Here is a 27,002-nt window from a genome sequence, read left to right as displayed (position 1 = left end):
AATTTTCATGTGAATTGAAAACATGATACAAAATGATGTCTGTGATTTCAATAGAGATTTTACGTGGAATCCTGTCAAATATAATTTTGAGATTCTTGCTACAATCAGCACCATAAATGAGATTCTATCCCTGATTTTCCTCTTAATGTATTAATTTCCAGTCATTTAGAAATCATAGCGCTTTACTGTTGTTTGGTTGATTTTGTACATCCTTCCTCCTTGTAAAAGTGCTGTATGGTATATAATTTATTTTTCCATCTGTGGGGAATTTTGTGATAATACCCTAAAATATTTAACAATACTCTGGTGTATCATAAATCCAGGGTTGCAAATCATCTCTTTCATGGAATCCATTATTATAGGAGAATTCAGTCTTTGCCTTTTATTACCTCCTTTTCCCCTGTCCCAGGTCCATTTGTACACATAGGTGCTTTCTCTCTCACACATGCACACATGTGTGTACACACATGCACACACACAAATACATACACACACGCATACACCTTCCATCTTTTAGGTACTTGACAGTATAGCGTTTCCCAAACATCCTTTTCCTTCAGTTATAAGGTAGTTGTGATATAAGAGGAGAAGCCCTGGAGACCAAGTCCTGAGTTTATATCTTCAATCTGTTACCTTTGGAAACTTCTTCAAGTTCAACTACTCTCTCCCCAAATTTCCTCACCTGCAAAATAGGAGTAGCACCTTTATTACTCATCAAATAGGACCGTTATGAGGGACATGTGAAATAGCATCTGTGAAGTGCTTTGCAAATTATAGAGCACCATAAAAATGCTAGTTATCATTAGGAGGAAATGAAGCCTTTAGGGATGATAGCATCAACAGGAACTTTCCTGGAAATTAAGGGATGGAGTGTTTGTGAACTCTTCTGAAAAAACCACTACCGTGTAACCAGAACTCCTGTGAAGTTGATTCAGAAACTGTGTGGACACATCCTGCCTGCTTTGCTGTTTCCAACTTGGTCAGCTTCCTTCCCCCATACACCCCACCCCTAGATCATTCGTCTGTTGCCTGAAATCCTGTTGCATTACATGAATGCGATGTGGTCTGTTGTGCTTGACAGCTTTTTGACTTGATGCGGCAATACTGTAACTTGACATCGCTGTCAGTGGGGTCAGTTTCACCAGCTGGCTGATGGGATGGGGGTGGCATTAGACCTGGAACTTGCTAAAATGTGAGCATATTCATTTTCTCACCAATCATTTTTTTGAGGGAAAGTTAACTCTAAATGCAAGATATAATCCTAACTCAAATTTCTCAGAGCTTTTAAGTTCAAAATCATATTTACCTGGGCAGTTCATTTTTTTAAGCTGGGTAATTTTTTTCTTTTATTGATCCTTTGAAGACTGTAACTACAATTAGTGATGACAATATTTCAGCAACCAGTAATGGATAATGGTCAATTAACCGTAATACTAGACACCTGTAGCAGGCAATGGTAGGTTTTTATTTTCTTCTTTTCTCAAGAAAGTAAGTTTTTAATGGCAAAGAAGGAAGAGAGTGGAGAAATTAAATTTTTTTTTCTGGAAATATATTTTATACTCCCACCCCAAAGCTAATTTAGTGAAATTAAGAAAACATATGACTAGATATTATGGAAGAATTATCAAGAAAGAAACTAAACTTGGTTTAGTTAAATTAAACTTAATCTAAATTAACTTAAAATTAGTTAAAACCTCAAAACAGAATAAGCCTGTACGCTATTATATGTATACATACACACATATGCATATTATATATGTGTACATATATAATATGCATAATTCAGTTTTCTCAAAATATTGAGGGAAAATATGGTAAAAGCAAGAATGAATTGCTTGAAATTCAATGTAGATCTAGTATACTTCTTTGGATTCATTATTCCATAAAAAAACAGGCCCTTTGGAAGTCTAAGCTTATTTTCTACTTTTGCCAGAAAATCTTGTAAGACAAAACTACCATAATGCCATTTAGCCAAGAGATGTGATAAAAATGTTTGAGTTGTCCAGTTACTGATGTTAGACAACTGGCTCTCTCTTTTTGGAGACTTGTGGCCAATGACATCAAAGCACTAAGAAATCTTGTCTTTCCAAGGAGCAAAAATCTCGAAATGCTTAACAGTAATAAAATACAGGAGCTGAAAATAATTCTTGTATCAACATTAATTCCTAAAACTTTAGATTCATGCTGTCTTTTAAAGGGTAAAGTGAATCATCTATTCTTCTTAAATAAGAGTGTGTGATGTGGAATCCAAGAAAATTATAGAGACTTTTAACATAAAGTATTTAAAGTCATTTGAAATAGTTAATTCTCATTTAAATATTAACTATTCATTGATTAAATGGCCAGGGTCTCCTACTGCATCCTGAGCCATCTGCAGTCATCCTGATCTGTATCTGGCCACTAGACCCAGATGGCTCTGGAGGAGAGAGTGAGGCTGCTTACTTTATACAGCCCTCCCTCATTTAAATCCAGTTCACTTGCAAGTCATGGCATCACCTTCCTGATGTCATAGCCCTCTTCAAGAACAAAGGACAAACAAGGACAAGTCTTGGGAATCAACAGAGGTTGGCTAGAATCAGCATATCACATCTCTCATTTTATCTTTCCAAATCACTTTCAAGATTTCTATGTTTAGCTTTTTTTTTTATTCAGTAAAACCCAGGGTTTTTATTAGGATTTGTGAGAAATATTTAAACAGCCATCTCAATTTGAAAATAGGTATTTAATTCTACTTGGGATAAACCAGAATTATTTCTTACAATAATTCTGACCTGTATATCTGTTATAGCATTTGCTCCCCATTCATTTTTTTTTTCATACATAACTAAAGAATCAGAAGATTCTATCAGAAGAGTAAATAAAATGTTGCTAGGCTATCTAGTGCATCCTCCTGCCTTCATTCAGGACTATATAGCTTTCTTTTTTTAAAAGATGGTCAGATATTATAATCTCTTGGAAAGAACACTCCAGACATGACTGTTGATAAGTTCTCTCTCAGACCTAATATTCTCCCTTAGATCGAATACCTCAAGCTCCAGCTTAAGTCAGTTTGCCAAACATAGCACATCATTGCATTACAAAAATGCTGTAGATGTGCTGTGATGACCTGGGCCTATCTAATCCCTGGTGGATGTCTCTTTGACACAGTGAATCTCCTAACAATCCATGCTTAAACTTCTCAGTCTCTTACCTGAAGCCAAAAGATAGGAAGTCTCTTCAAAGAACCATATATGAATAAATCTAATCATTAATATTAGGGTATCTACCTGAGATTATCTTAGTCACTATACATTCCAACATAAATGATCCCAAACCTAAAAATATTCTCAAATATAAAAGAGAGACTCCATGGGAAAGAAAACTTGAATTAAAATGCACAAAATAAAATAGGATTATAGAGGAAATCAATTGAAATATTGTTACCAAAATATAAAATACACACCCAAGTTTATGGATCCCAGGTTGAGAAACTGCTTTATGGTGCTATGACAAAAAATAATTTCAGTAGAGAATATGTTTATGTTGAATTTTGAAGTTAACTATCCTGCTTCTTTGCCTTCCTGGCAAACCATTCCACTACTCCACCACTCCTGCCCTGTGTATTCTGGACCCTGAATGTTCAGGTGAGTTTACAAGTATGTTACACATTGAAACTATGTTGAGAAACACTGGCTTTAGATGCTTTTCCTTGATCAATCCGTAGAGAAGGTGGAGAGTATAATATGTTTGATTAATTTGTAAACTGCTTTTAATTGACCCCAAACCTTTCTCTTCCCCAGAGTAATCCCAATTCCTTTAGCCTTCCAACCTAGATCTTCTTCAGTCCATTGACATGTTCCTGTATTGCAGTACCATGGACATTTTTATTTATGACCATCCAAAGGAATAGGTTTATTTGTGATTCAAGACTCTTTGTTTCCTGGCAGCGTGGAGAGACTGCACTACATATGGCAGCCCGGGCTGGGCAGGTGGAAGTCGTCCGTTGCCTTCTAAGAAATGGTGCTCTTGTGGATGCCCGAGCCAGGGTAGGTATCTAGGCTGTTTTTTCTACCATCATGTAGAGTTTTCTCCATTTAAGGAAGGGAGCTGTGCTCTGACACGGTGAGAACAGTGCAGCACTTTCATGATATAGTATCTTTGATAGTCATCAAGTATATATTAAGCACCTGCTACACGTCAGTTACTGTATGTGTTGCCAGGGATACAATTACAAAAAAGAAAACAATCCCTACTCTCAAGGAACTTATACTCTAAAAAGGGAGACAAGTCTATATAAAAATATGTGAATATAAAGTGAATAAATAAAAAAAATATGTATATATCCCCCTACCTTTCCAACCCCCCACACACAAAGTAGTTAAATACAAGGTAGTTTGGGAAGGGAGGCAATAGCAGTAGTGGGGTTTGAGAATGGCTTCATATAGAGAAGATGGTTCATGGATTGCACCTTAAAGGAAGATATAGGACTCTATCAAGCATAAATAAAGAGGGAAGACATTCCAGACTTGGGTTGACCAGTGAAATGGTCCAGAGATGGGAGATGGAGCATCATGAGGACCAGAAAGACAACTTTTGTATTTCATTTTTCAAAGCATTTGTGCATCTATTATCTCTTTTGTCATTGGATTTTTAAAAACTAAAAACAGTACTCTTCATCTACATATATATATATATCGATATCTATAGAACTATATTTATCTGTGATTCTCTCAGTATCAAAGTCAAGCAATTTTCTATAACTTTGCCAATGAGGTCCTTATAAAATCACCACTCTCAAATTTTCCATTTTTTTCCCCACACTCACCTGTTTCACCTTCTGTTTTATAGAATACATTTTACCCTTCTGTCTGTGGTTTCACACAGTTTGACTTCTTTGTTTTGGAGAATGTGGAAAAAATACTCTAGATTCTGAATCAGTCAAATCTAGAATACTTTGGGGTTGCTGTCTAGGTTCAGTTACACTAACTGCCACTTAGTAGCTCCAAGTATGTGGACAATTCAAAACTTAACTGTGTTTTCTTTCTGTAAAATGGGGATTTACTTCCTCTTTCAAAGGGCTATTGCAAAGAAAATGCTTTGCAAATTAGGACCTGAATTTTATCTGTTTATGCTTCTGAAATGGGATTTATATTGTTCCTGCTCCATTTAAAAAAGATATATTAATGATACATGTTATATTTATTACATGTATGTTATATTTATGTCATATATATTATATATGTAAGCTATATGACAGCACAGTATAATGCATGGAGATCCAATTTCTGGAGCAAGAAGTCTTTGGCACAAGCCTCACCTCTGACGTGTACTTATGGGTCTGTGTGATGGTAGTGGGCATGTCATTGAACTACTCAGTTCAATTATAGTCTCTAAGAGTATAAATGGCAAAACAGTTTTGAGTCCACATTGCTAGACCTTTCTTAGTGAATGACTTGCCAGTCCTTCCCCATAATTTTTGATTAAATGCCTTCAGAATTTTCACAGTCAACAGAATAATAGGATGCCAATTCAAGACCCAGGCACATTTTTTATCTTTGCAAGCAAATAATGCTGCATATATCTTGAGATATGATTTCTCTTTTTAATTATCTTCATCTTTATCCTTGGATGGGTACTTTGTCCTGTACTCTTTTGGAAGCAAAACAAAACACATTAAAAAACAAATTTTTAAAGTTGATTTATATTTAAATGAAGTGAATACTAAAGCCTCTTTTGCCTAATCAAGGCTGAAAAGGGAGATGTGTTGATTATCAGAAGCAAGTAAAAGTGAAAAGAACCAGTGATCAAATTCATAAAAGTATGTACTTGTCCACAATACTGGTTAACTGTCCATCAACTGAGCACTAGGAAAATGCTAGGTGGCACAAGTGGAAAGAGTGTGGGATTTGCAGTCAGGAAGACCTGAGTTCAAATCCTGTCTCACTCACTTAGTAGATATGTGACTTTGGCAAGTCATTTAACTTCTCTCAGACACAACTTCCATATAAGTAAAATGAGGATAATATTTACACCTTTCTTAAAGGTTATTGTAAAGATTGAATGAGATAATGCATGTAAACTGCCTTATGAAACTTAAAATACTGTAAAATTAATAATAATGCTAATAATTGCAAGGAAACATTGCTCCAGGGGCAGTTGGGTTGGAGTCCATCATTAGCGAGTTCTTGTGGCTCTAACTTTTTGCTTGACTTGAGTTGTAGGAGGAACAGACTCCCTTGCACATTGCTTCTCGCCTGGGTAAGACAGAAATAGTCCAGCTGCTTCTACAACATATGGCTCACCCAGATGCAGCCACTAAAAATGGATACACACCCCTGCACATCTCAGCTAGGGAGGGCCAGGTAGATGTGGCATCCGTTCTTCTGGAAGCAGGAGCAGCTCATTCTTTAGCTACTAAGGTAAGGACACCTCCTGACAGAGAGGGGATGGATTCAGAGTCCAGAATTAGGCATAGATGTTTTGGACATGGCCAAGATGGGAATGTGTTTTGCTTGACTATGCATATTTGTAACAAGAGGTCTTTTTTTTCTTTTTCTTTTCAATGGTGGTGGGTGGTAGTGATGTGAGGGAGAGAAGCCATTTTTATTTATTGAAGAAGTAAAATGTAATTTAAAAAGTTATTAAGGTAAGTGCTTAGAGTAGTTGCAACAACATAGAAAAATTAGTCCTGGGATTCTTTCACTGCCTCAATAAAAGCAAACATATGCTTGGTCTAAAATTCATCTCTGGCCCTTGGAGTGGCATCTTGAGTTTCATTCTTAAAAAAAAATAAATAAAGGTGCAAATGCCATATTTCCCCTCCCTGCCAAGTCAAGAAAAAGAGCAAATAGTAATTACTTATTAGTGTTGGAGATAAACTTAATAATGCATTCAATAAAATTACTGAACTCATGTATTTGGGAGAAGTTACTGGATTTAGTTCTACTTGAAATAATGACAATATTATTTCCCTTGTACATATATCCCTAACCTTAAATCATAGATTGGCACAATCTTTCAGTAAGATTCCTGTCACTGGGAAATCATCCTGAGTGATGAGAGATTCAGCTCAGTTCTGAAAGAAGAGACAGGTGCTAGGGAAGCCACATCTATAGGACATGTCATCACTGCTCAGATTCTGTCATAGATATACTAAAAGTCCCAGCTCCAAAGCAGCAAAAAGGCACATTATGTATTGTTTCAATAAAGTTAGCAAGACGACCTATTTCTATAAAGTCAATCCTAGAGTGCTCTATTAATTTCTATTATGAAATTGGAAATGTGTTCCCTTGCTCTGTCCCCACCATCCAAGTACCTCAAATATAACCTTACCTAGTATACTAATTGTAGCCTTAGTGATTAAAGATTAATATTTTATATATATGTATGTGTATATATATCCCTATTACATGCTATATTTTATTTTACCAGTAGAACATTATGTGAAACACATTGTAATCTCACCTAGCAGTTTACCATCCTGACTGTATACTCTTTCTCAGATCTTGTCTTTATAATTCCCCTTTCAAGAAATTAGATCTCATTTTTCCCCTTCATCTGGATATTTACAGCATTCAAGTCAAGGTAACCTATACAGTTCTGCAATAGATGTTGCTTTTTAAAAACATGAGAAATTCTACAGTAAAAATTCCTTAAATTTATGGTTTCAGGTTATATAAACCAATTAATTCTCTAATTTGTGCATTTTTAAAGTTTGGAATTCTAGCATAATACTAGTTGCAATGTAAAGTTTTCAGAGTACTTTTAGATCATTATCTTGATCAGAGGAGATGTCTTTCACAGTGAACTTTTTACAATATTTCTGTTACTATGTACAATGTTCTTCTGGTTCTGCTTGTTTCACTTTTCCCGAGTCCATATATGTCTTCCCAAGTTCTTCTGAAACCATTCTCTTTATAGCACAATAGTATTCCATCAAAATAATATACCACAACTTGTTCCCTATTGAGGGGAATCCCCTCGATTTTCAATTCTTTGCCTCTACTAAAAGAGTTACTATAATTAATTTGTATAAGTAGATCCCTTTTCCTTTTTTTCTGATCTCTTTGAGATACAGACCTAGTTGTTGTATTGCTGAATCAAAGATTTATCTACTTTTATAGGTCTTTGGGAATAGTTTCAAATTGTTCTCTAGCATGGGTGGATTAATTCACAACTCTACCAGTAATGCACTGGCGTCCCCCCCTCCCCCCCCAGATCCCCTCCAACATTTGTCGTTTTCTTTTTCTGTTACGTTAGCCAGTCTGGTAGGTGTGAGGTGGTAACTCAGAGTTGTTTTAATTTGCATTTCTCTAATCAGTACTGATTTAGAACATTTTTTCATGTGACTGGTCTTTGATTTCTTCTTCTGAAAACTGCCTGTTTATATCCTTTGACCATTTATCAATTGGGGAATGGCTCTTATTTTTTACAAAATTTTCTCAGTTCCCTACATATTTAGAAATGAAACTTTTATCAGAGAAATTTGCTGTAAATTTCTCCCCTTGGTTTCCTGTTTTCTTTCTAATTCTGGTGGAATTTGTTTTGTTTGTGCAAACACTTTTAAATATCATGTAATCCAAATTATTTATTTTACTTCCCATAATCCTCTCTGTCTCTCCTTTGGTCATTAACTCTACCCTTATCCATAGATCCAATGATTATTTTTCCATTCTCCCCTAATTTACTTATGATACCATCCTTTATATCTTAATCACTTATCTATTTTGACCTTATCTTGGTACATAGAATGAAATGTTGGTCTATGCCTATTTTCTGTCAACCTTCTTTCCAATTTTACCAATACTTTTTGTCAAATGGTGAATTCTTACCCCAAAAACTTTTGGGTTTATTAAAACTAGATTACTATGGTCATTTATTATTCTGTATTGTGTACCTGATCTACCACTTTCTTTCTTAGCCAGCACTAGATTGTTTTCATGATTTCTACTTTGTAATATAGTTTGAAATCTAGTACTGCTAGGTCAGTGTCTTCATGTTTTTTTTTTCATTGATTCCTCTGAATGTTCTCGACTTTTTGCCCTTTGAGATGAATTTTGTTATTATTTTTTTCTGGCTCTACAAAATAATTCTTTGGTAGTTTGATTGGTATGGCCATTGGATTGTCTTGAGACTAGTTCATTACAATTCCAGAAGGATGCTTTCAGTTTTTGTGAAGCAGTTATTACCTTAGGCTACCTTGCAATGTGATGCTCATTACAGTGGGCAGCTATTGATTAGAAACATAAAAACATGGTATGTGTATATGCATAAACATGTGTTTAATGAAGGCTAGTTACCATTCAGTTGAAAGTTGGCTTAAAAAGTCCTTTCAAGATATCACTATGTTTAACAGACTGGCCTTTACCTAGTATTTTGACAGAAATTGAATGTATGATGAAGGAATCAGCTTTTAAACATACTACTGTTCTTCTGGAAAAGGGGAAAACCAACCAGCCAGGATGGAGGGATGTTGCTGATGCTGGATATTTTTGTCATGTTTTTCTGCCAACCACTTCACTAGTTATGTCCCCTGAAAATATAAATCAGCAGAATGATAAATAATTAAACTATTCCCTGTCCTTGATTCTAAAAATAGAAAACCTTGAGTAGAGAAATCCCAAGTGAAAAAAGTAAAGAAATGGTGGCTATAAAAGAGAAAAGGAATGAGGCTATGCAACCATGAAAGCAATCCTTTTGGATTTATGAGTGAGGAAAAACATAAGTACAGTTTTCTTTCATCTGTACTAATTACGCATATATAGGTAGACTTGAGTTAAAATCCTCCTTTATGTACTTACTAGCTATGGCAAGATATGACTTCTCTTTCTTTTTAATATACTTCTTCTCAAGAAGGTTCTGCTGACTCTGGGCAAGTCATTCAATCTTTCAGCCTCAGTTTCCACATTTGTAAAACGGGGATAACATCAGCAACTTCCTTTCAGGGTTGTGAGGGTCAGAATGAGATAATATGTATAAAGTGTTTTGCAAACCACAAAGTGCTATATAAATACTACATATTATTCTTATTTATATCCCATGCTTTGCACATAGTAGACCCTTAATACATGTCAAATTCTGGCACTAATATTGGTTTGAGAGGATCATGGGAAATAAAATAAATAATTTGGATTACATGTATACAAACATCAAGTCAAAATTTAGTTTTCTTAATTTTTTTCTAAACATGTATTTCTCTTTCAAATCCAAGTTGATCTTTATTTTGCAATGATAAACTTTTTTTTCTTCTTGTTCATCATTCTTGTTTATTGGTAATGGAAATCATGTTTACCTGTCTTTTCCTAAATACATTTTACATTCTTCTTTTGGGCCAGGTTAATTTTTTTAAAATGACTTGTTCTAGGTGTCGTTGAAGTAACAATTCTATTTCTTTTTTCCCCTCACTCTTTTTCACCTTTTCAGAAGGGATTTACACCACTGCATGTAGCTGCAAAATATGGAAGCCTGGATGTAGCAAAACTGCTCTTTCAACGTCGTGCTTCCCCGGATTCTGCTGGCAAGGTAAAACTGTTTGGCGTGAGATATGTTGGAAGAATTAGAAGTCTATAGGTCTTGTGACTATCCTGTGATTAAAGGTCATTTACGCTACAAAAATGCAGCAGATTAAATTGTAGAAGAAAAGCTATGATGAAGGATATAATGATGAAGACTCATTTCTGTCTCTCCACATTGAGACAGAGAAGCCAATTTATAGTATCTGTCCATACAGCAGGGTCTCCATCTGTTCATTCACTTTGACAATTCATACTGGTGTTATGGACTTTTTATTGTAGACCCTTCAAGTTATTTTTTTTTTAAATCAAACAAATTGAGAACAGACAAACATTGTAAGATAGACTGACAATAGAGGAAGAATTCCTATCTTGCCAAGGCTGCAAGAATCCATGGTGGTTCCAGCTTCACATTTTTATTCTTTGGTTTATAATAAAAAAAAATAACATCTGCTGGTTTCTTTAGTTGCTTCTCAGCAAGGTACAGTGTGCTTCATTGCAGCTATTTTTGGTTTCAGATGAAGTTTCTAATACAAAATGTCTATAATTGTTCATTGTTCTTCTCTTTAGCTCACCGTGTCCTTTGGTTAATCTATTAACATGGACTTAATCAGTATCAATTTTATTTTTCTTAATAACTCCTGGCAGCTTCAGTCAGCTAACAACTATTTTTTTAATGCTCAAACTTAAAAACACCCTTCACAGAATGGCCTCACCCCACTCCATGTTGCTGCTCATTATGACAACCAGAAGGTGGCGCTGCTGTTACTGGAGAAAGGTGCATCTCCTCATGCCACTGCCAAGGTGAGATGTCTACTGTAGCTAACCATGCCCTAACAGTGTCAGTGGGTCTACTCTGTAGGTCACATAAATTGATCCAGAGACATTGGGTTGAATTGTGATCAGAAGGAATGAGGGTTTTAAGCATATACAACATAATGAAACTCGGTGTAGGTCTAGTTAAAATGTTTGAACGTATTCTTTTTTTCCCTGTATTCTTATTTTTTCCTTCAGATCTTAACTTTTAAAAGTTTAAAATCTGAAAGACATTTAGCAAATATTGAAAAATACAGAGCTGTCATTGATGAGACATTTCCTTTACCCTAACTTAAGATATTGAATGATTATGATTTAATTCAATTTAACATCATTGATTATGGGCACCGTTCTGGTGTTAAAAGATGCAAAGACAAAAATAAATCCCTTTCTTCAAGGATCTTACATTCTACTAGGGATCATAACCCTAATTTGAGAACTTGTATGCAAAATACATTAAATTGAAACTCAATAATAAATAACCAAATAACTTAATAAAAATAAATAAATTAAAAATTAAAAAACACTTAATAAAAAGCCATAGTGCCTTTTGCACTCACCATGAGGCCACCCATAGCCTCAAATTTACTTGCTGGTTGCCTGATCCCAGATAATCCCTTAAGAATAGATTATCTTTTGAATTTGAAGAGGAATAAGTTTCCCTGACCAGAGTGAGATTTGTCTGTACATGCATGGTACAAACTACTAAAATAGAGATTTAGTTAAGCCTTAAGATAGTGATTTCCCTGCAAAATTGAATTGGTTTTTTTTTTTAATTTAAAAGTTAAGGGAAAAGCTGAGGGTAAGTTACCTGTTCCTGATAAATTTAGGCTTATCCCAAGATTTTATTTTAAACTCTATGCCATCTTCTGTCTATACTCTCGTAATGATTTTGTCATGGCTTCCGCTATCATCTGTAAGCAGATGACTTTCAAAGCTCTGTCTAGAGGGCTGACCTCTTTTCTAAGGTCTAGACCTATATTTCAAAGTCCTTAAAGGCTATTTCCAGTGACACATATAATGTCTTTCCACTCCAAAAGCTGCTTTTCTTCCCCATATTCCTATTTTTATTAATGACACTACTTTTCTCCCATCTACATAGGCTTGAAACTTTGGAACCATCCTTGATTCATCCTTTCCTATACCCCTTAGACCCCGATTTAATCATCTGATCTTGGCAATTCTTGCAAATTGCTTCATCTTTCTGAGCTTTGGTCTCCTCCACATTTGTAAAATGAGATCATAACTGATCCCTAAGGTTTCTTCTAACTTTCACATGCTATAGTTTGACTATAGGAAGGAAAATATAATGTATAGTATTAGCTAACATTTCCTATGAAGGACAGAATCTTCACAAAACAAAATAAATGAGGTGAAAGTCCAAATACATCCCTGAAAATAACATTTTATTAAAAATGAAATTACTTTATATAAGTTACTTAGAGATGTATTTCTCTTCAAAAAATCTTTATGTTTTAAAATATTTGCTTTTGAATTTTCTCTAAATCAATAAACATTTTTTAAGTTCTTACTATATGTTGGGCTCTATGATAAGTGCTGGAGATACAAAAAGGGGCAAAAGACAATTCTTTCCCTCAAAGGACTTACAATATAATGAGGGAGACAATATGTATATATATTATATATATGCACATACATACATAAACACACAAAAGAAGATATATACAGGCTATATGTATATACATATATATGTATATATATATATATGAAATAACAGAGGAAGGCACTAGAATTAAGAAGAATTGGGAAAGACCTCCTGTAAAATAGAAGATTTTAGCTGGAATTTAAAGGAAGCCAAGGAAGTCAGTAGGCAGAGTTGAGGGAGAGCATTCCAAACAAAAAAAATGCTCAGAGCTGAGAGATTGAGTGTATTGTTCATGGAGTGGCCCACTCACTGGATTGAAAAGTACATGTCAGGAAATAAAATATAAGAAAAAATGGAATGATATAAGGGGGCTAGGTTATGGAGGGGTCCTTGAATGCCAAGCAGAGAGAGTATTTTCCATTTGATCCTGAGGAAGTAACTTGAAATTAGATTTAGCTATGACAAAAATCTATTATCAGTATTTAAAAGTCAATTAGATTTTCTTCTCATACGTAATGAGATCTTTAGCTAAACTTTAGCCTCTCATCCATGGTCACTACTTTTCATTTTTATGCACTGTAAAATAAATATATACCATAGAGGCCACCTTTCCTTGATGATTTTATAAATGATGAAAAATAGATCTCAGAATTATCAAAATCCCATTGTTGGAAGAGACCGTAGGTCTATCTAGTTCATCCTACAGGTGAACATGATTCATCTCCAACGACAACTCTGTCCTTAGCCACTTTATTAAATCTCATACCTGAATCTTGCACTTTATTTAATGATTACAGACAGCAGTGGTTTCTCAAAACCAAAAGTTAGGGTAGACTCTATAACAAATCTCCTCAATAGAAGAATTTGTTTTGTAAAGTTTGGATTCAGTCAAAGGGCTGCACTTGAGGACCTAGAGGGCCACATGTGACCTCAAGGCCACAGGTTCCCTGCCCCTGCTGTAGAGCTTGATACCTAGTCCGTATCCTTTTCAGTAAACAGCTCTGCCATTTATGTTCCATTTTGTGTTGTAGTTACATACACATACACATACACACATACACACTTTTTTCTTATATCATTATTTTATATCTTCTGGACATTAACATCCTTGCAACGAGGGACTTTTTAGTTAGTTTTTAATCCATCGCAGTGGCACACCTCCAATAAATATTTGTTAGATAAATGAATGACTATATAAGTGACAATTTTTCTCTAATTAAAAATAATTGCCAACTGATCTTTTAAATTATTATTTTTCCAATCTGATCATTCTTGTTGTTTTAATAGATATGTGGTCTCATTGATGTAGGCTGGGTAGAGATCACAACCCATCCATTCTTCTCTCATCCTTTGGGGTTCTCTTCTACATGGTCCCATAAATTATCAATCAAAGGTCCACTTCACACATTATGTAGATTCTGATGCCAAGCTGTCCACCTTTTTACCCCTTATTTTAACTTCATGAAGAATCAAATTTTTCTGACCATGCCCCTGCTCTTTGATGATCTCCCTTATTCTGCCTTGTGATTCTGCCTAACTTGTGATTCATCATTTAGAATATGTTGTGGCCAAATGATGCCCACTGTGCATCTCTCCATTGAATGTTGTTCTCTACAATAATAAATCCTTGAAGATGTGATATTTCATGATTTGTGGCCAGATCATATCAGCAGAAGAATATTGATGTCAACATTGTGGAGTTTTTGTTTCAGAGAAAAATCTTGGAATCATTGAAAACACTACATAATCTTTCAAGGGAAATTCAGCGCATTCTCTGCATTCTCATTCAGTTCTCACCTCAGTTCCCTATCCATCTGCAGCATCTTTCAGAGATATATGCGCTAATGGGCTGGACCTATAGACCCACCATGAAACTATATACATTATAGTCTGGATGACAGATATTTTTCATTCTCTTAATTTTTAATATGTGGAAAGATATGTCAAGCTCTTGTGAGTGATTATGGTTTTTATTTAGGAAATTTTCCAGTGTTCCAAGGCCATCAACTAGGCAAATAGTTAAAAAATCAGCAAATAATTATCGTACATCAATTATGTGAAAAACACCAACCATGCAAGTTCCTATGGGGGATGATCCTTCAGGAAAATGACTGTGTTATATTGTTCACAGACTTAAAATGTCTTAATGTTGGAAGGGAGCTTAGAAGCAATTCAATGAAATTATAATCTTAATAATTATAAAAATAGCTAACTCATACAGCACCTTAAAGTTTCACAAGGAACTTTTATAGGTATTTATTATCTCATCTGATGCTCTCAACAACTGTTTAAAGTGGGCATGCTTATGCTCCCATATTAAAGATAAGAAAACTGAGGCAGAGAAAAGTTAAATGAATTGTCCAGGGTCATAAGCTAGCATCAGAGGCAAGATTTGAGCTTATCTCTGCCTCATGACAAGGTAACCTTCTGTGTTGCCCTTCAACCCTCTAACCACTAGACTTCCCAGCTGCCTAGGAGTAATCCCTTTTATAATGTACCCAATCAGTGGCTAATTCCTCGTTGCTTTAGACTATTTAGCTTTTGGACAACTGATTTTTAGGAAAAAAATTCTCCTTATGTTGAACTATAGTTTGCCTCCTCTGTAACTTCTAACCATTGTTCTGACCTGCTGGTTCAAGAGGGACTGTTATAGTGTCGCATGGAAAAAACTCTTCACATAATTGAAATTAACTATTATATGCCTCAAAGTTTTCTTTTGAGATAAACGTGACTGTTTCCTTCAACTAAACTTCTTATGGTAGAGTCTCCAGTCTTTTTACTTTGCTAGTTTCTTTTTCTCTGCCCCGAATCCAGTTAGTGTCCTCCCCCAAATGTTGTATATCCAGAATTGAATATGATGCTCTAGAAGTAGTTTGATAATGGCAGAATACGGTGGGATTATGAACCTCCCTCATTCTGCAGATGCTTCCTTTCTTAATTCAGCCTAAGGTGGAGCTTTAGATTTTCTGATTGCTCTTTATCATAATATTGCCTCATTCTCATCTTGCAATTCATTAATATTTTCAGGTCAGTTTGCTTGAACTCTCATCTTATCAAGCCACTCTGAACTTTTACTTTCATGGTGATTTTTTAAAAGTCCTTTAAGTTTATTTCTCTTAAATTTCATATCAGAATCTTCTCATATTCTCTTTTTGTCATCCAGTGTGTTAGCTATCCCTCTAAGCTTTGCATCATCTACAGATTTGATCATCCTGCTATATTTTCTCTGTCCAAGTCATTTATGACATTGTTAAACAATAGAAAATCAAGGACAGATCTTAGAAACACTCCACTAGAAACTCTCCATGCCATTATGCAGTAAGCAAAACAGCCCTTCAACAAAGAGTGGACCACAGCAACTATGGAAAGTGATGAATCATTATTCTTTCAGTCCATTTATCCAACTAGTTCTCATTCTCTGTGATACTTCTAAAATAACCTAAGTGATGCTGTTAAATATTTTCACATGATAAAATCTATATATTTCTTATGTTGGTACAAAAAGCTACATAATTATAGAAGATCGGAGTATTAAAATCTTTGTCTACATCTCTTTATGGAACCCCTTCCCTCAATCCATCTATCTAGTAATTTTCTAGTTCATTATGAAGCCATCAACTCATTGATCACTACTTCCTTTATGAGTGTACTAAATAATTTTTAAAAATAGATCGACTATATCACTCTTTTTACTTATGTGATAGTCTTGTATTGTATTTCATATACGTGTGTATTTGTATATATATATACACATATATGCTTATGTGTATATATATGTATATATACATATATACTTATCCTTAACAACAAAAAACCTGGTAGTTTTAGTTAAACTAGGACCTAAAAGCTTCATATTCTAATATAGGAGCAGTCACTAATTATTTGAGTTTGAGCAAGTCAATTTACCACTTGAAACTTCTGTTCACTCATCTGGAAATAATATTTGTACTATCCAAGGCAAAATTTCTTGAGAAAAACATTTTATATTTGAAAAATGCTCTAGAAATGTGGGCCAATATTGATATAAGCATGGTTTATAGTTGATGATAAATAATAATAAGCCTGCTGTTTTTTTCACTCATCAGATCATATCTAGAGTATTGGGTTTAGCTCTGCTCAGAAATCAGAATGTTGAGGGGCCTGTCATAAAAAGGAACCCTTAGGGAAACTGGTGTTTCCTAAGAAAACAAATTAAAATGAAAAGTATGCATGATCAATGTATTTAAATACTAAAAGGGCTGTTGATATAGACTAGAAAACTGACTTTATTTGTATTGCTTCAGAGGGAAAAGTTAGTACTAATAAGTAGAAGTTATAAGGAGACAGATTCTAACTAAACAAAGGCAGAAAATATCTCTTTCTGACAATTTTCAAAGAGTGAAATGGCTCTCCCAGTAAGTAGTGATATCCCCATTATAGGAAGTAGTTAATCAGGAGGCTGGTTGGGTTATTTCTTAGGAAGATTATAGAAAGAACTCCTCCTTGGAATGATTGATTGGATTCTGTGGTTTATAAGATCTCTTTCACTTTTGAATTTTATGAATGTAAAGATGTGATATGTTAGAAAAATTTAGAATTAAAAGATCCAAGCTTAAAACCATGTTCTATAACTTGGCAGCTGTATGTTACTGGGCAAACTGTGTAACCTTTCTGGGCTTTGATGTCTTCCTCTATAAAATAAAAGTACCGGACCAGAGATTTCTGAAGTTCCAAGCAGGTCAAGATCTTTGATCTTAAGAGAGGTCAAATCAGGCATATTTACAGAAAGGCTAACCACATATTGCTTTTCCCCTCTAGAATGGCTACACTCCGTTGCATATTGCTGCTAAGAAGAATCAGATGCAGATAGCTACCACATTGCTGAACTATGGAGCAGAGACCAACATTGTGACAAAGCAAGGGGTCACTCCACTTCATCTGGCCTCTCAGGAAGGCCATACTGACATGGTAACCCTGCTCCTGGATAAAGGATCCAACATCCACATGTCAACTAAGGTAATTTGTTCTTGTCATTGTATAAAAAAAAAGGAGGCTTCCAGTAAAAGGATAGATATAAATATGTATATGTAATAAACAATCTATATATAAATTATATATACTCATGGTACCTATATACTGCATGATCATATTTATATGTATTATATATTTATATGTGTATATATTCTGTCCATGTGGCATACATAGATATGTACAAATTTATGTGTTTGTATGTCACCTATTTTGCCTGCATAGGTATGTACATATGTGTTTACATGTATATTGATATGTATATCAGTATATATATATGTGTACACATGTTATCTCCTGATCTGTATCTTGCCACTGGCCTCAGATGGCTCTGGAGGAGAAAGTGAGGCTGGTGACTTTGCACAGCCCTGCCTCACTTAAATCCAGCTCACTTGTATGTCACGACATCACCTTCTTGATGTCATGTTCCTTTTAGAGAAGGAAGGACAAGCAGCAATAAAAATAGATAACATGTATACACATATGCACACATATACATAGACACACATATGCAAATACAGCTGTGTATATATATATAGTTTTACTTACATATGACGTATATGTATACATATATATATTCATTTTCATGCGTACATATATTGTTCAATTTCTGATTTTCTTTGTATATTTTAGACAGTTGATACAGTTTTAAACTGCATGAAATAGTCAAAATAGTTCATATGAGTTCAGAGCACTTTAACAGAAGACTATAAGAAGCCCACATGGAGGTGAAGGCATATGTTCAGAGCTTACTCTGTAACCAAGCACAAGATACAAGTAAAAGCAAAAACACAGCTCTTGTCCTCAAGGAACTAGCATTGTGGCAGGGAAGATGATATGCAAACCACTATAAGAATATGAAATATATATACTCTAAGTGGGAGGTAATCTTAGAGAGAAATCCAACAGAGGGAAAGTTCTATTACACTTTAACAATTTGAAAAATCATTCTGTTCAGATCTAGCAGTGGACCTTAGCTAAACGTTGAGAGACTCATCGCAAGGTTAGTCACTGAGTGAGAAATATTCTGATGGTAGTACTTTGCAAAGTCCTTCTTCCAAGGCATAGGCTAACCATCCATGCTTGTCTTCTCATCTTGTACAATTCTCATAGTTTCGTAGGATTAGGTCTTGAAGAATCATAGGATCATTGCTTTAAGACTGGAAGGAACGTAGGAAGCCAATCAACTGACTCTCAGAGGAGTTAAGTAATTTTTCCATCATTACCCATCTAATAAGTGTCTGAGGAAGGAAATGAATTCAGGTGCTACTGACTCCAAGTCCAACGTTCTACCAGCTAAGCCACGCATCAGCCTATGTCTTATGCCTTTTTTCTCCAGATAAAGAAATTAACAGTCACTCTGGTCTGCCTTAATCTCCTTAACTGTAAAATGGGGATACTAATAACTGCTCCCTCCCAGGTCTGTTTTGAGAGTCAAAGAGATAAATTTGTGAAACACAGCACATTGCCTAGCACATGATAGGCACTTAATAAATTCATCTATTCTCCTTTCTTCTTCGTTCCCTTCTTTCTTTTGTACATTTTTCTTGACTTCACATGGTTAAGTTATATTTTTATGCCACTTCTTGTATGTAAGTTTTTATTGATAATACTACATCCTACTTACTCCCGCTGTGGTTTTCTCTGTCGCTCTGTGGGTTTCCTATGATTTCAAGGCTTGGGAGGTAATGGTGGTCCATGTTTTGCTGATACAACATCACCAGGACATTGCAATTATAAAGGTCAATACTTGTAACAGGAAGCAGCTCAGGATCATCATAAGCCCTATAGAATTACCAAATACAACCTTATACCCTCTCTTTCTTCATGTCAATTCTGGGCCCCAATTTTTCTCCATCAGCAGTGTCTATCTAAATATAGATATCGATGGAATGACTGCCCATTCAGTTAGGTGCCATTGTCTGAATAACAGATTTTCTTCCTATGTAGGATTTGCCTATAAGGACTGTTAGACTGTTCTCTTTATAGTACCTAGGGTTCTTATTGAAGAAACTCAATAATATTCTGAATCTTGATGTAAATACCACTACATCATTTACAAATGAAAGTATCTGAAGGAATTTACCATCTAAAGGGAATCCTTCCATTTGAACTTTGTACTAGACATTCTCGGAGCTCTCATATATACAAGTATATGTAAATTCTTTTGCTTAACATACTTCTCCCTATTTTATCCCTCTCTTCAAGTAATAATTAGAAGATTGATGAATAAAGTTTCCTTTATGGTTGCATATTTCAAATTCTTTTTTGAATTTGTATACTGTAAATTTCAAATTCTTCTATATTTTACTTTAATCTTGAAAGACAACTTGTGGATCTTTTAAGGCTTCATTTTGTTCTTCTGAATGAAATGAAAAAATTAACTAAAAATAATTATAATTATTCTGTAATTTTCACGTATTTCTATAAGTTATATGACTGCTAAGAAATATACTATAGAAAGTCATCTGCTAAAACCTTCCAGATTCTTTATCATATTTTTGTCAAGGCTACCCTCCGCATGTATGTAGATCATTCTCATAAAAATCTCACAAAGATGAAGAAGCTAACATGGCTTGGCTGATGAAATCATGTTAATTGCCTTTTTTGGGTAATGCCTACGATTATTTCTTCTAATCATCTACCATCTTCTTCCTCTTTTTCAGGTAGCTTAAAAATTGACACCTCAAATCTTTCAAAATTAAGTTGTTCATTGGGTTCAAAACATATGATTCAAAAATATGTTCAAAAATAGATTTTTTTTCTGTTTGCACTTTATCTGTTGGAACTGTTCTTCTTAATTTTATTTTCTCTGGTACTAATTCTGTCTCCTTATATAGCACAACAGGAACTGAGGTATTAGAGTCTGAATGTAGCCTCTGCATTGTTACCAGTGACATGAGTTGATCATAATAGAAAACTGGCAGCTCTGTGCTGGTTTTCAGCTATTTGTTATTCTTGTTCTTGCTTCATCTGTAAGTGTTTCTGGGATGATTTGGCTTGTTGAGTCTCATGCCAAATTTTCTGCAGGCTTGTTTTCTTTTTTCAATTCTTCCCTTCTCCATCCTACTCATAACTTCCTGTGTTTCATAATATAATGTAGGCTTATATATAAAATTAGTTTTTCTAAATGTCTTGCATAGTTTTCTATTTTGGAGAGATCAACTGTTCTTTGTATGGAAGGGTCTGGATTCTTTTGCCTTTCTTATTGCTATTATTATTTTACTTCAGTTGAACTTCTATAGGAAATGTTCAGTCATTTTCAGTCATATCTGACTTTTCATGACCCTATTGGGGTTTTCTTGGCAGAGGTACTGGAATGGTATGCTCTTTCCTTGCCCAACTCTTTTCATAGATGAAGAAACTGAGACAAACAGGGTTAAGTTAGTGTCTTAGGTCAGATTTTAATTCAGGAAGAGGAGTCTTCTTGACTTCAGGCTTGGTACTCTATCCACTGTGCCACCTAGCTGCCCCTACGGTAAATGATAATAATCTAATATATTTTCCTTTTTTATTTTTTTCCAGTTTGGAGGTACTAATAGCTTGTTTATAATCTACTCACCCTTTTCATTGTTGACTCAAATGGTACCACCCCTATGGAGCCCTAATAGATCCCTCAGTCTATGTAGACCATCTTTCTCAGACATTACATAGATATATGATTTACAATATTTTATGCATTTATTATATAATCTTTAGTAACATAGCAAGCTGTATTAGTGTTTTATCTTCCTGCTAGATTGTAGACCCATTGAAGACAGAGTATTTGAGCTTCACCTTTTATCTCAAACATAAATAGCATAATGTTTTGTGTATTTTAGGCACTTAATAAACATTTATTATTGCATTATAGTTATTTCTGTACTTGTTGTATTGTTTCTAAGATTATAGATTACTCTAGGGTAGCGAACATGCCTTATTCATCTTTATTTCTTCCAAGGTGTCCTTGCTCAGTGTTTTGCATGTAGAGGTCCTCAAAAATGTTTGTTGAATGAATGTTTTAATTTGAGGAAAATATTCTGGAAAAGAATTCTAGCCATTTCATGATAAGCTTTCTGAAAATGGTATTTTGTTAAGTGGAAAAAAGCAACCATGGGGCTAATTGTCTATTTCCTCTAATCTGCTATACATTTCTTTTACATGCATCATTCATGTCAACATACATCTTTCTAGGTTTTTTGATATACATGTCATGGAACTTGGCAATTAAAAAAATCAGATTCTGAATCATGGAGGAATGAGATGTTTTCTTGAGGAGTAGTTTTGGTATTAGATACTGTACACCTCAGCCAAGGTTGTGATATATGTGTAGCTAAATTACAACTACTTAAAATATTGAATGGGGGAAATATTTAGTATGTGAATATTTATGCAATAAAGATAAGTCAAGGATTGTTTTATGTTCTTTTGGAATCATAATAAAATAATGGTAAAATACTTTAGATAAAAAGTTCAATGAAATATGTTGACAGAATATGAACTCCCTTTTGGAGAGATAAATATATTTTTTTCTCTGAATCAACTAAAATATCATACTTTACAAATGAGAAACCATCAGCATCAAGCAGCACTTTTCAAGGCTCATTTTGTATCCATTCTCGTATAAATCACCATCTTAACAAACCTATGAAATAAAATCAGTTCCAAACTTTCCCAGTTCCACTCAAAAATCAGTTGTAATTGAGGGAGAGGAGGGACCTTTATACTTTTCTCTTTTTTTTGCTGTACTAGGAACATGTGAATTTATTTCACCAACAGAAGTCCGATGGATGTAATGAATTTCAAACCACTCTTAGACTGGTACTGTTTTCAAAGATAAAAAGGTTAAACAAAATCGAAATAGAGCAGGATCTAAAGGCACTTGTCAGAAATACTATTAAAATAGTTATTCTCTTAGACACTCAATGATCCTCATCATCATTTCAAGGACCCATGATTTCATCTATGTAGTTATTCTTCCAGGCCACTAGTTGGCACAGTGGATAGAGTACTGAGTCTATTTAATATATGTTTATTTCCTTTCTTGCACCAACAGATAATCCCTTCAATTATTTAGAACATAATTGTCAAACATGCCTAGGTCACAACATATACTAAATTCCTGAGTGCAGCCCAAGCCAAATGTCATTAGAAAATATTTAGCAAAATAAATAAACATACAATGAAACATAGATAACATCATATTTTAAAATTAAATTAGTATGCAGCCCATGGGAATCTTTCTGTACAGATTAATGGTCCCCATTTTAATTTTAATTTGATATCACTGACTTAGAAAGTCTTGTCCATTACAAGTTCCAATTATTGCATGTGTACATATTGTTTTAAACTAATTTCCTGCCGTTGTGTTTGATCATTGATGTTGATATGTCTATTTTATTAATTATTCCTATAGTTATAAAAAATGTAAGCCAGGTTTTGTTTCTTAATTATTTAAATGAATAAATAGATAAAGTGAGATCCAGATGGATTTGAGATGAGGACTGTTTAATAGCTTCATTGAAAGAGCTATTTTAAAACTTCACAATGATACCATAAATCGCACATGCAAAAAATGCATAATGTTTGTTAAAAGTGTTGCTTTTTGCTAATCAAGACATTCAGCTTGCTAGTGGAGGGATGCTGTTTATAAGATTCTTTTATTTTATTTTGCTATTTTCCTCACAAATGTAAACAAAATTTTTTAACATTCATTTTCAAAAATATTTATTTCCAAATTCTCTCCCTCCTTCCTCTCCCTTCTCCTTGAAAAGGCAAGCAATTCAATATAGATTATACATTGCAGTTATGAAAAACATTTCCACATTAGCCATGTTTCAAAAGAAAATGCAGACAAAAGAATAATAAAGTTTTTTTTTAAAAAGTGTACTTTAGTCTGCATTCAGACTCCATGAATTCTTTCTCTGGAGATGGATAGCATTTTGTATCCTAAATCCTTTGGAGTTTTCTTGGATCTACAATGCTTAGAATAGCGAAGTCATTCACAGCTGATCATGATACAATATTGCTGTTACTATGTACAATGTTCTGGTTCTTCTTCTTCACTCTGCATCAGTTCATGAAAATCCTTCCAGGTTTTTCTGAAACATCCTGCTTGTCATTTCCTATAGCACAGTAGTATTACATCAGAAACATATATCACAATTTGTTCAGCCATTCCCCAACTGATGGGCAGGCAACCTCTCCTTATGCGATTTTTCAAGCATATTACTATAACAGTTCCACAGCTTTATATTCCAAGGCATTAAGTTTGAGAAACCAAACCCCCTATCTTGCTTAATATTTCTAATTTTCTTTTGTCTCTAGAGTGGACTGACATCCTTGCATCTTGCAGCTCAAGAGGATAAAGTGAATGTTGCTGAAATCCTTACTAAGCATGGTGCCAACAAGGATGCTCAGACTAAGGTAAAGCAAAGTTGATAATGGGACATATTACAGGATCCCATTTTCAGTTTGGAGAGTTAAAGAAAAGTTATATTTGACCTCTATTCTCCTCTAACAACTGATGATAACTTTCCTCTTTTATTTCTGCCACCTGCTCTAGAAATATTTTGACTTTTAAGTCTTGTCAAACATTCAGAGTACTCATACTACATTTTCTTTCTTTGCTGTTTATAGCTTGGTTATACTCCTTTGATTGTGGCCTGCCACTATGGAAATGTAAAAATGGTCAACTTTCTTCTGAAACAAGGAGCAAATGTCAATGCAAAAACCAAGGTAAAATTCTTGGAGAGGTCCCTTCCCCGCCCCCAATCATAATGGGATAAATAGTTCAGTCATATGGCACTTACTTCTTCATTACTGCTGGACAGTTTGAAGAGATTTTTTTCATTTTTGCATTTCTAGCATGGGTTTATAAATATTAATATTTGCAAATTATCTACTTTCATTCCAATAAGTTTCATTAGCTAGGAGGTTCCTCAATGCTCTAGCCCTAAAGGAGATACATAATGGATGAAATAACATTAAATTCTGGGGTAGAGTAACTAGTTGAAATAGATCCAAGTGGGAGAGTGCTGTGGCACATTCTGTGTTGTTTCAAGGCCCTTTTCCCTTTACCACAATACATTCTAGAAGCCTAGAATGCCTCCTTTTGATTTTTAGTGGGCCTTGTCACACTAGGAATCATCTTATAGACATCCTCAGGGAAGCAGTGATACATTAAGTCTGGGCAAGAAGGTGAAGTATATAGAAGACAACTGACAATAATCACTGGTATTTAAAGAATATTTTAAGATTTTCAATGTGCTTTACAAAGTATATTGTGAACCTCTTGTGAACCTCCTAGGAACCCTAAGATATAGAGAGTATACATTTCCCCCTCCAATGTGTCTTACACATATGCCTTGATCCTCATAAATTTTCATCTTTTTTAAAAATCAAATTCTAATTTTAAAGAGTTACCTTGGGGTTGTGGGACCTAACATGTATTTTCCAGGATCACACAGTGTTAAGAGGAAAGATTCAAACCTAACTTGCTTGGCTGCCATTCTGACACTGCATGGGCTATGTCATGCTGCCCCTTAACCTCAATCATTTTTTAAAATTGTTGTATAAAAGTCATATTCAAAACAACTAGTTAAGCATAACAATTCAGAGTAGTCAAATAGAAAAAAATATATTACCACCTGAATAATTTAACTAGCATTGTGAATATTTTGATCAATCAAGTATTGATTAAACTCTTACTAAGTCCCAAGCACACACACATTAATATGTGTGTATATATCATATATGTACATATAGAGAGACATACATATACATATATAGATACACACACACTTACATGTTGAGGCAGCTAGGTGTCTCAGTAGATAGAGTGCTGGACCTGTGGTCAGGAAGATCTGAGTTCAGATCTGGTCTGAGATACTTCCTATCTGTGTGACTTAGGCAAGTCATTTAACCTTTGTTTCTCTTAATCCACTGGTGAAGGAAATGGCAGACCACTCCAATATCCTTGCCAAGAAAACCTCATGGGCAATATTAGCTTGCGGTGCTGTACAGGATCACAAGAGAGTCTGACATGGCTGAACAACTGAACAACCTCTCTTCCCCCCCACACATCTCTTTCTGTCTGTCTGTATCTGTTTCCCTCCTCTATATATACATACAGACACACATGTATACATGTACATATATGTATGTATATATCATGCATATAAAAGGAATAAAGACAAATCTGTACCAAGTTTAAGGCTGTTTGACAGGGTACCCATATTTGGGGGGATTAGGAAAGGCCTGATATAGAGAATGTTATCTAAATCGCATTTTAAAGAAAGAGGACTCCATGAAGGAGTGGCAAGCTTTCCAGGAGTGGGGAATCACCAGTGGAAAGGCACAGAAATGAGAGGTGGATTAATGTCTGTGTGGAACAGAAAAAAATAACTCTGGCTTGATTGTAATCTGGAGTGCAGGAAGGAGAGTGAACTTAAGTGAGACTGGAAATACAGAAATACAAAACCCATTTGTATAAGGCTTTAAAAACTGAACAGAGGAGTTTTTACTCCATTTTATTTTCTTTTTATTTTACTCTATTATAGAGCAATACTCCTCAAATTATGGTCCAGTGACCATGAGGAATCTCCAAAGTATTTTGAGGGAATCCATTAGGATGAAGCTATTTTCATGATAATATTAAAATATTTCAATTTTTGATATAGTAACTATCATCAAATATAACCAATAAAAAAAATAAAGCTTTTTTGGGATCCTTAATAATTTTTGACAGAATATAGAGATCCCTTGACCAAAAAGCTGGAGAACCACCATGCGAGAAGCAATATGAAGGCCCTGACATCGGTTGGGTAGAGGAGTTCATCGTCAGATTTAAGGAAAATTTCTTTGGCTGCAGTGTGGAGGATGGGTTGGAGTGGTGAGACTTGATGGAGGGAAACAAATTAGGAGGCTTTTATGTAGCTTTTCACTCAAAACATATTTATTTGTATACTGTTTTGTGAAAGTTCCCATATGAGCACTCTCGAGCCCCAGCTATATGAGACCAAATAAATAAATTCACCCACTTAAAGTTTTTTGCATTCCACATTCAGCGTGTAATTAACTCCTGCAGTTCTTGTAAATCAGTT

The 27,002-nt window shown here is 34.6% G+C and overlaps 1 protein-coding gene across 37 annotated transcripts in view; it reads left to right on the top strand.

Moving 5' to 3' along the window:
- The window catches only part of ANK2 (ankyrin 2), a 763,693-nt gene that overhangs the window by 626,025 nt on the left and 110,666 nt on the right, over window positions 1-27,002 (top strand). For all 37 annotated transcript variants that reach the window (XM_072624644.1, XM_072624649.1, XM_072624647.1 and 34 more), the window contains 7 exons: window positions 3,927-4,025; window positions 6,201-6,398; window positions 10,402-10,500; window positions 11,196-11,294; window positions 17,710-17,907; window positions 24,226-24,324; window positions 24,538-24,636. In XM_072624644.1, the coding sequence (XP_072480745.1) occupies window positions 3,927-4,025; window positions 6,201-6,398; window positions 10,402-10,500; window positions 11,196-11,294; window positions 17,710-17,907; window positions 24,226-24,324; window positions 24,538-24,636 (891 nt within the window). The remainder of the gene's footprint in view (window positions 1-3,926; window positions 4,026-6,200; window positions 6,399-10,401; window positions 10,501-11,195; window positions 11,295-17,709; window positions 17,908-24,225; window positions 24,325-24,537; window positions 24,637-27,002) is intronic.

This window comes from Notamacropus eugenii, chromosome 7 (genome assembly GCF_028372415.1).
Source record: "Notamacropus eugenii isolate mMacEug1 chromosome 7, mMacEug1.pri_v2, whole genome shotgun sequence".
NCBI classification, from domain to species: Eukaryota; Metazoa; Chordata; class Mammalia; order Diprotodontia; family Macropodidae; genus Notamacropus; species Notamacropus eugenii.
The sequence above is the reverse complement of the archived record's forward strand: the minus strand, read 5'-3'. Positions and strand labels throughout refer to the sequence as shown.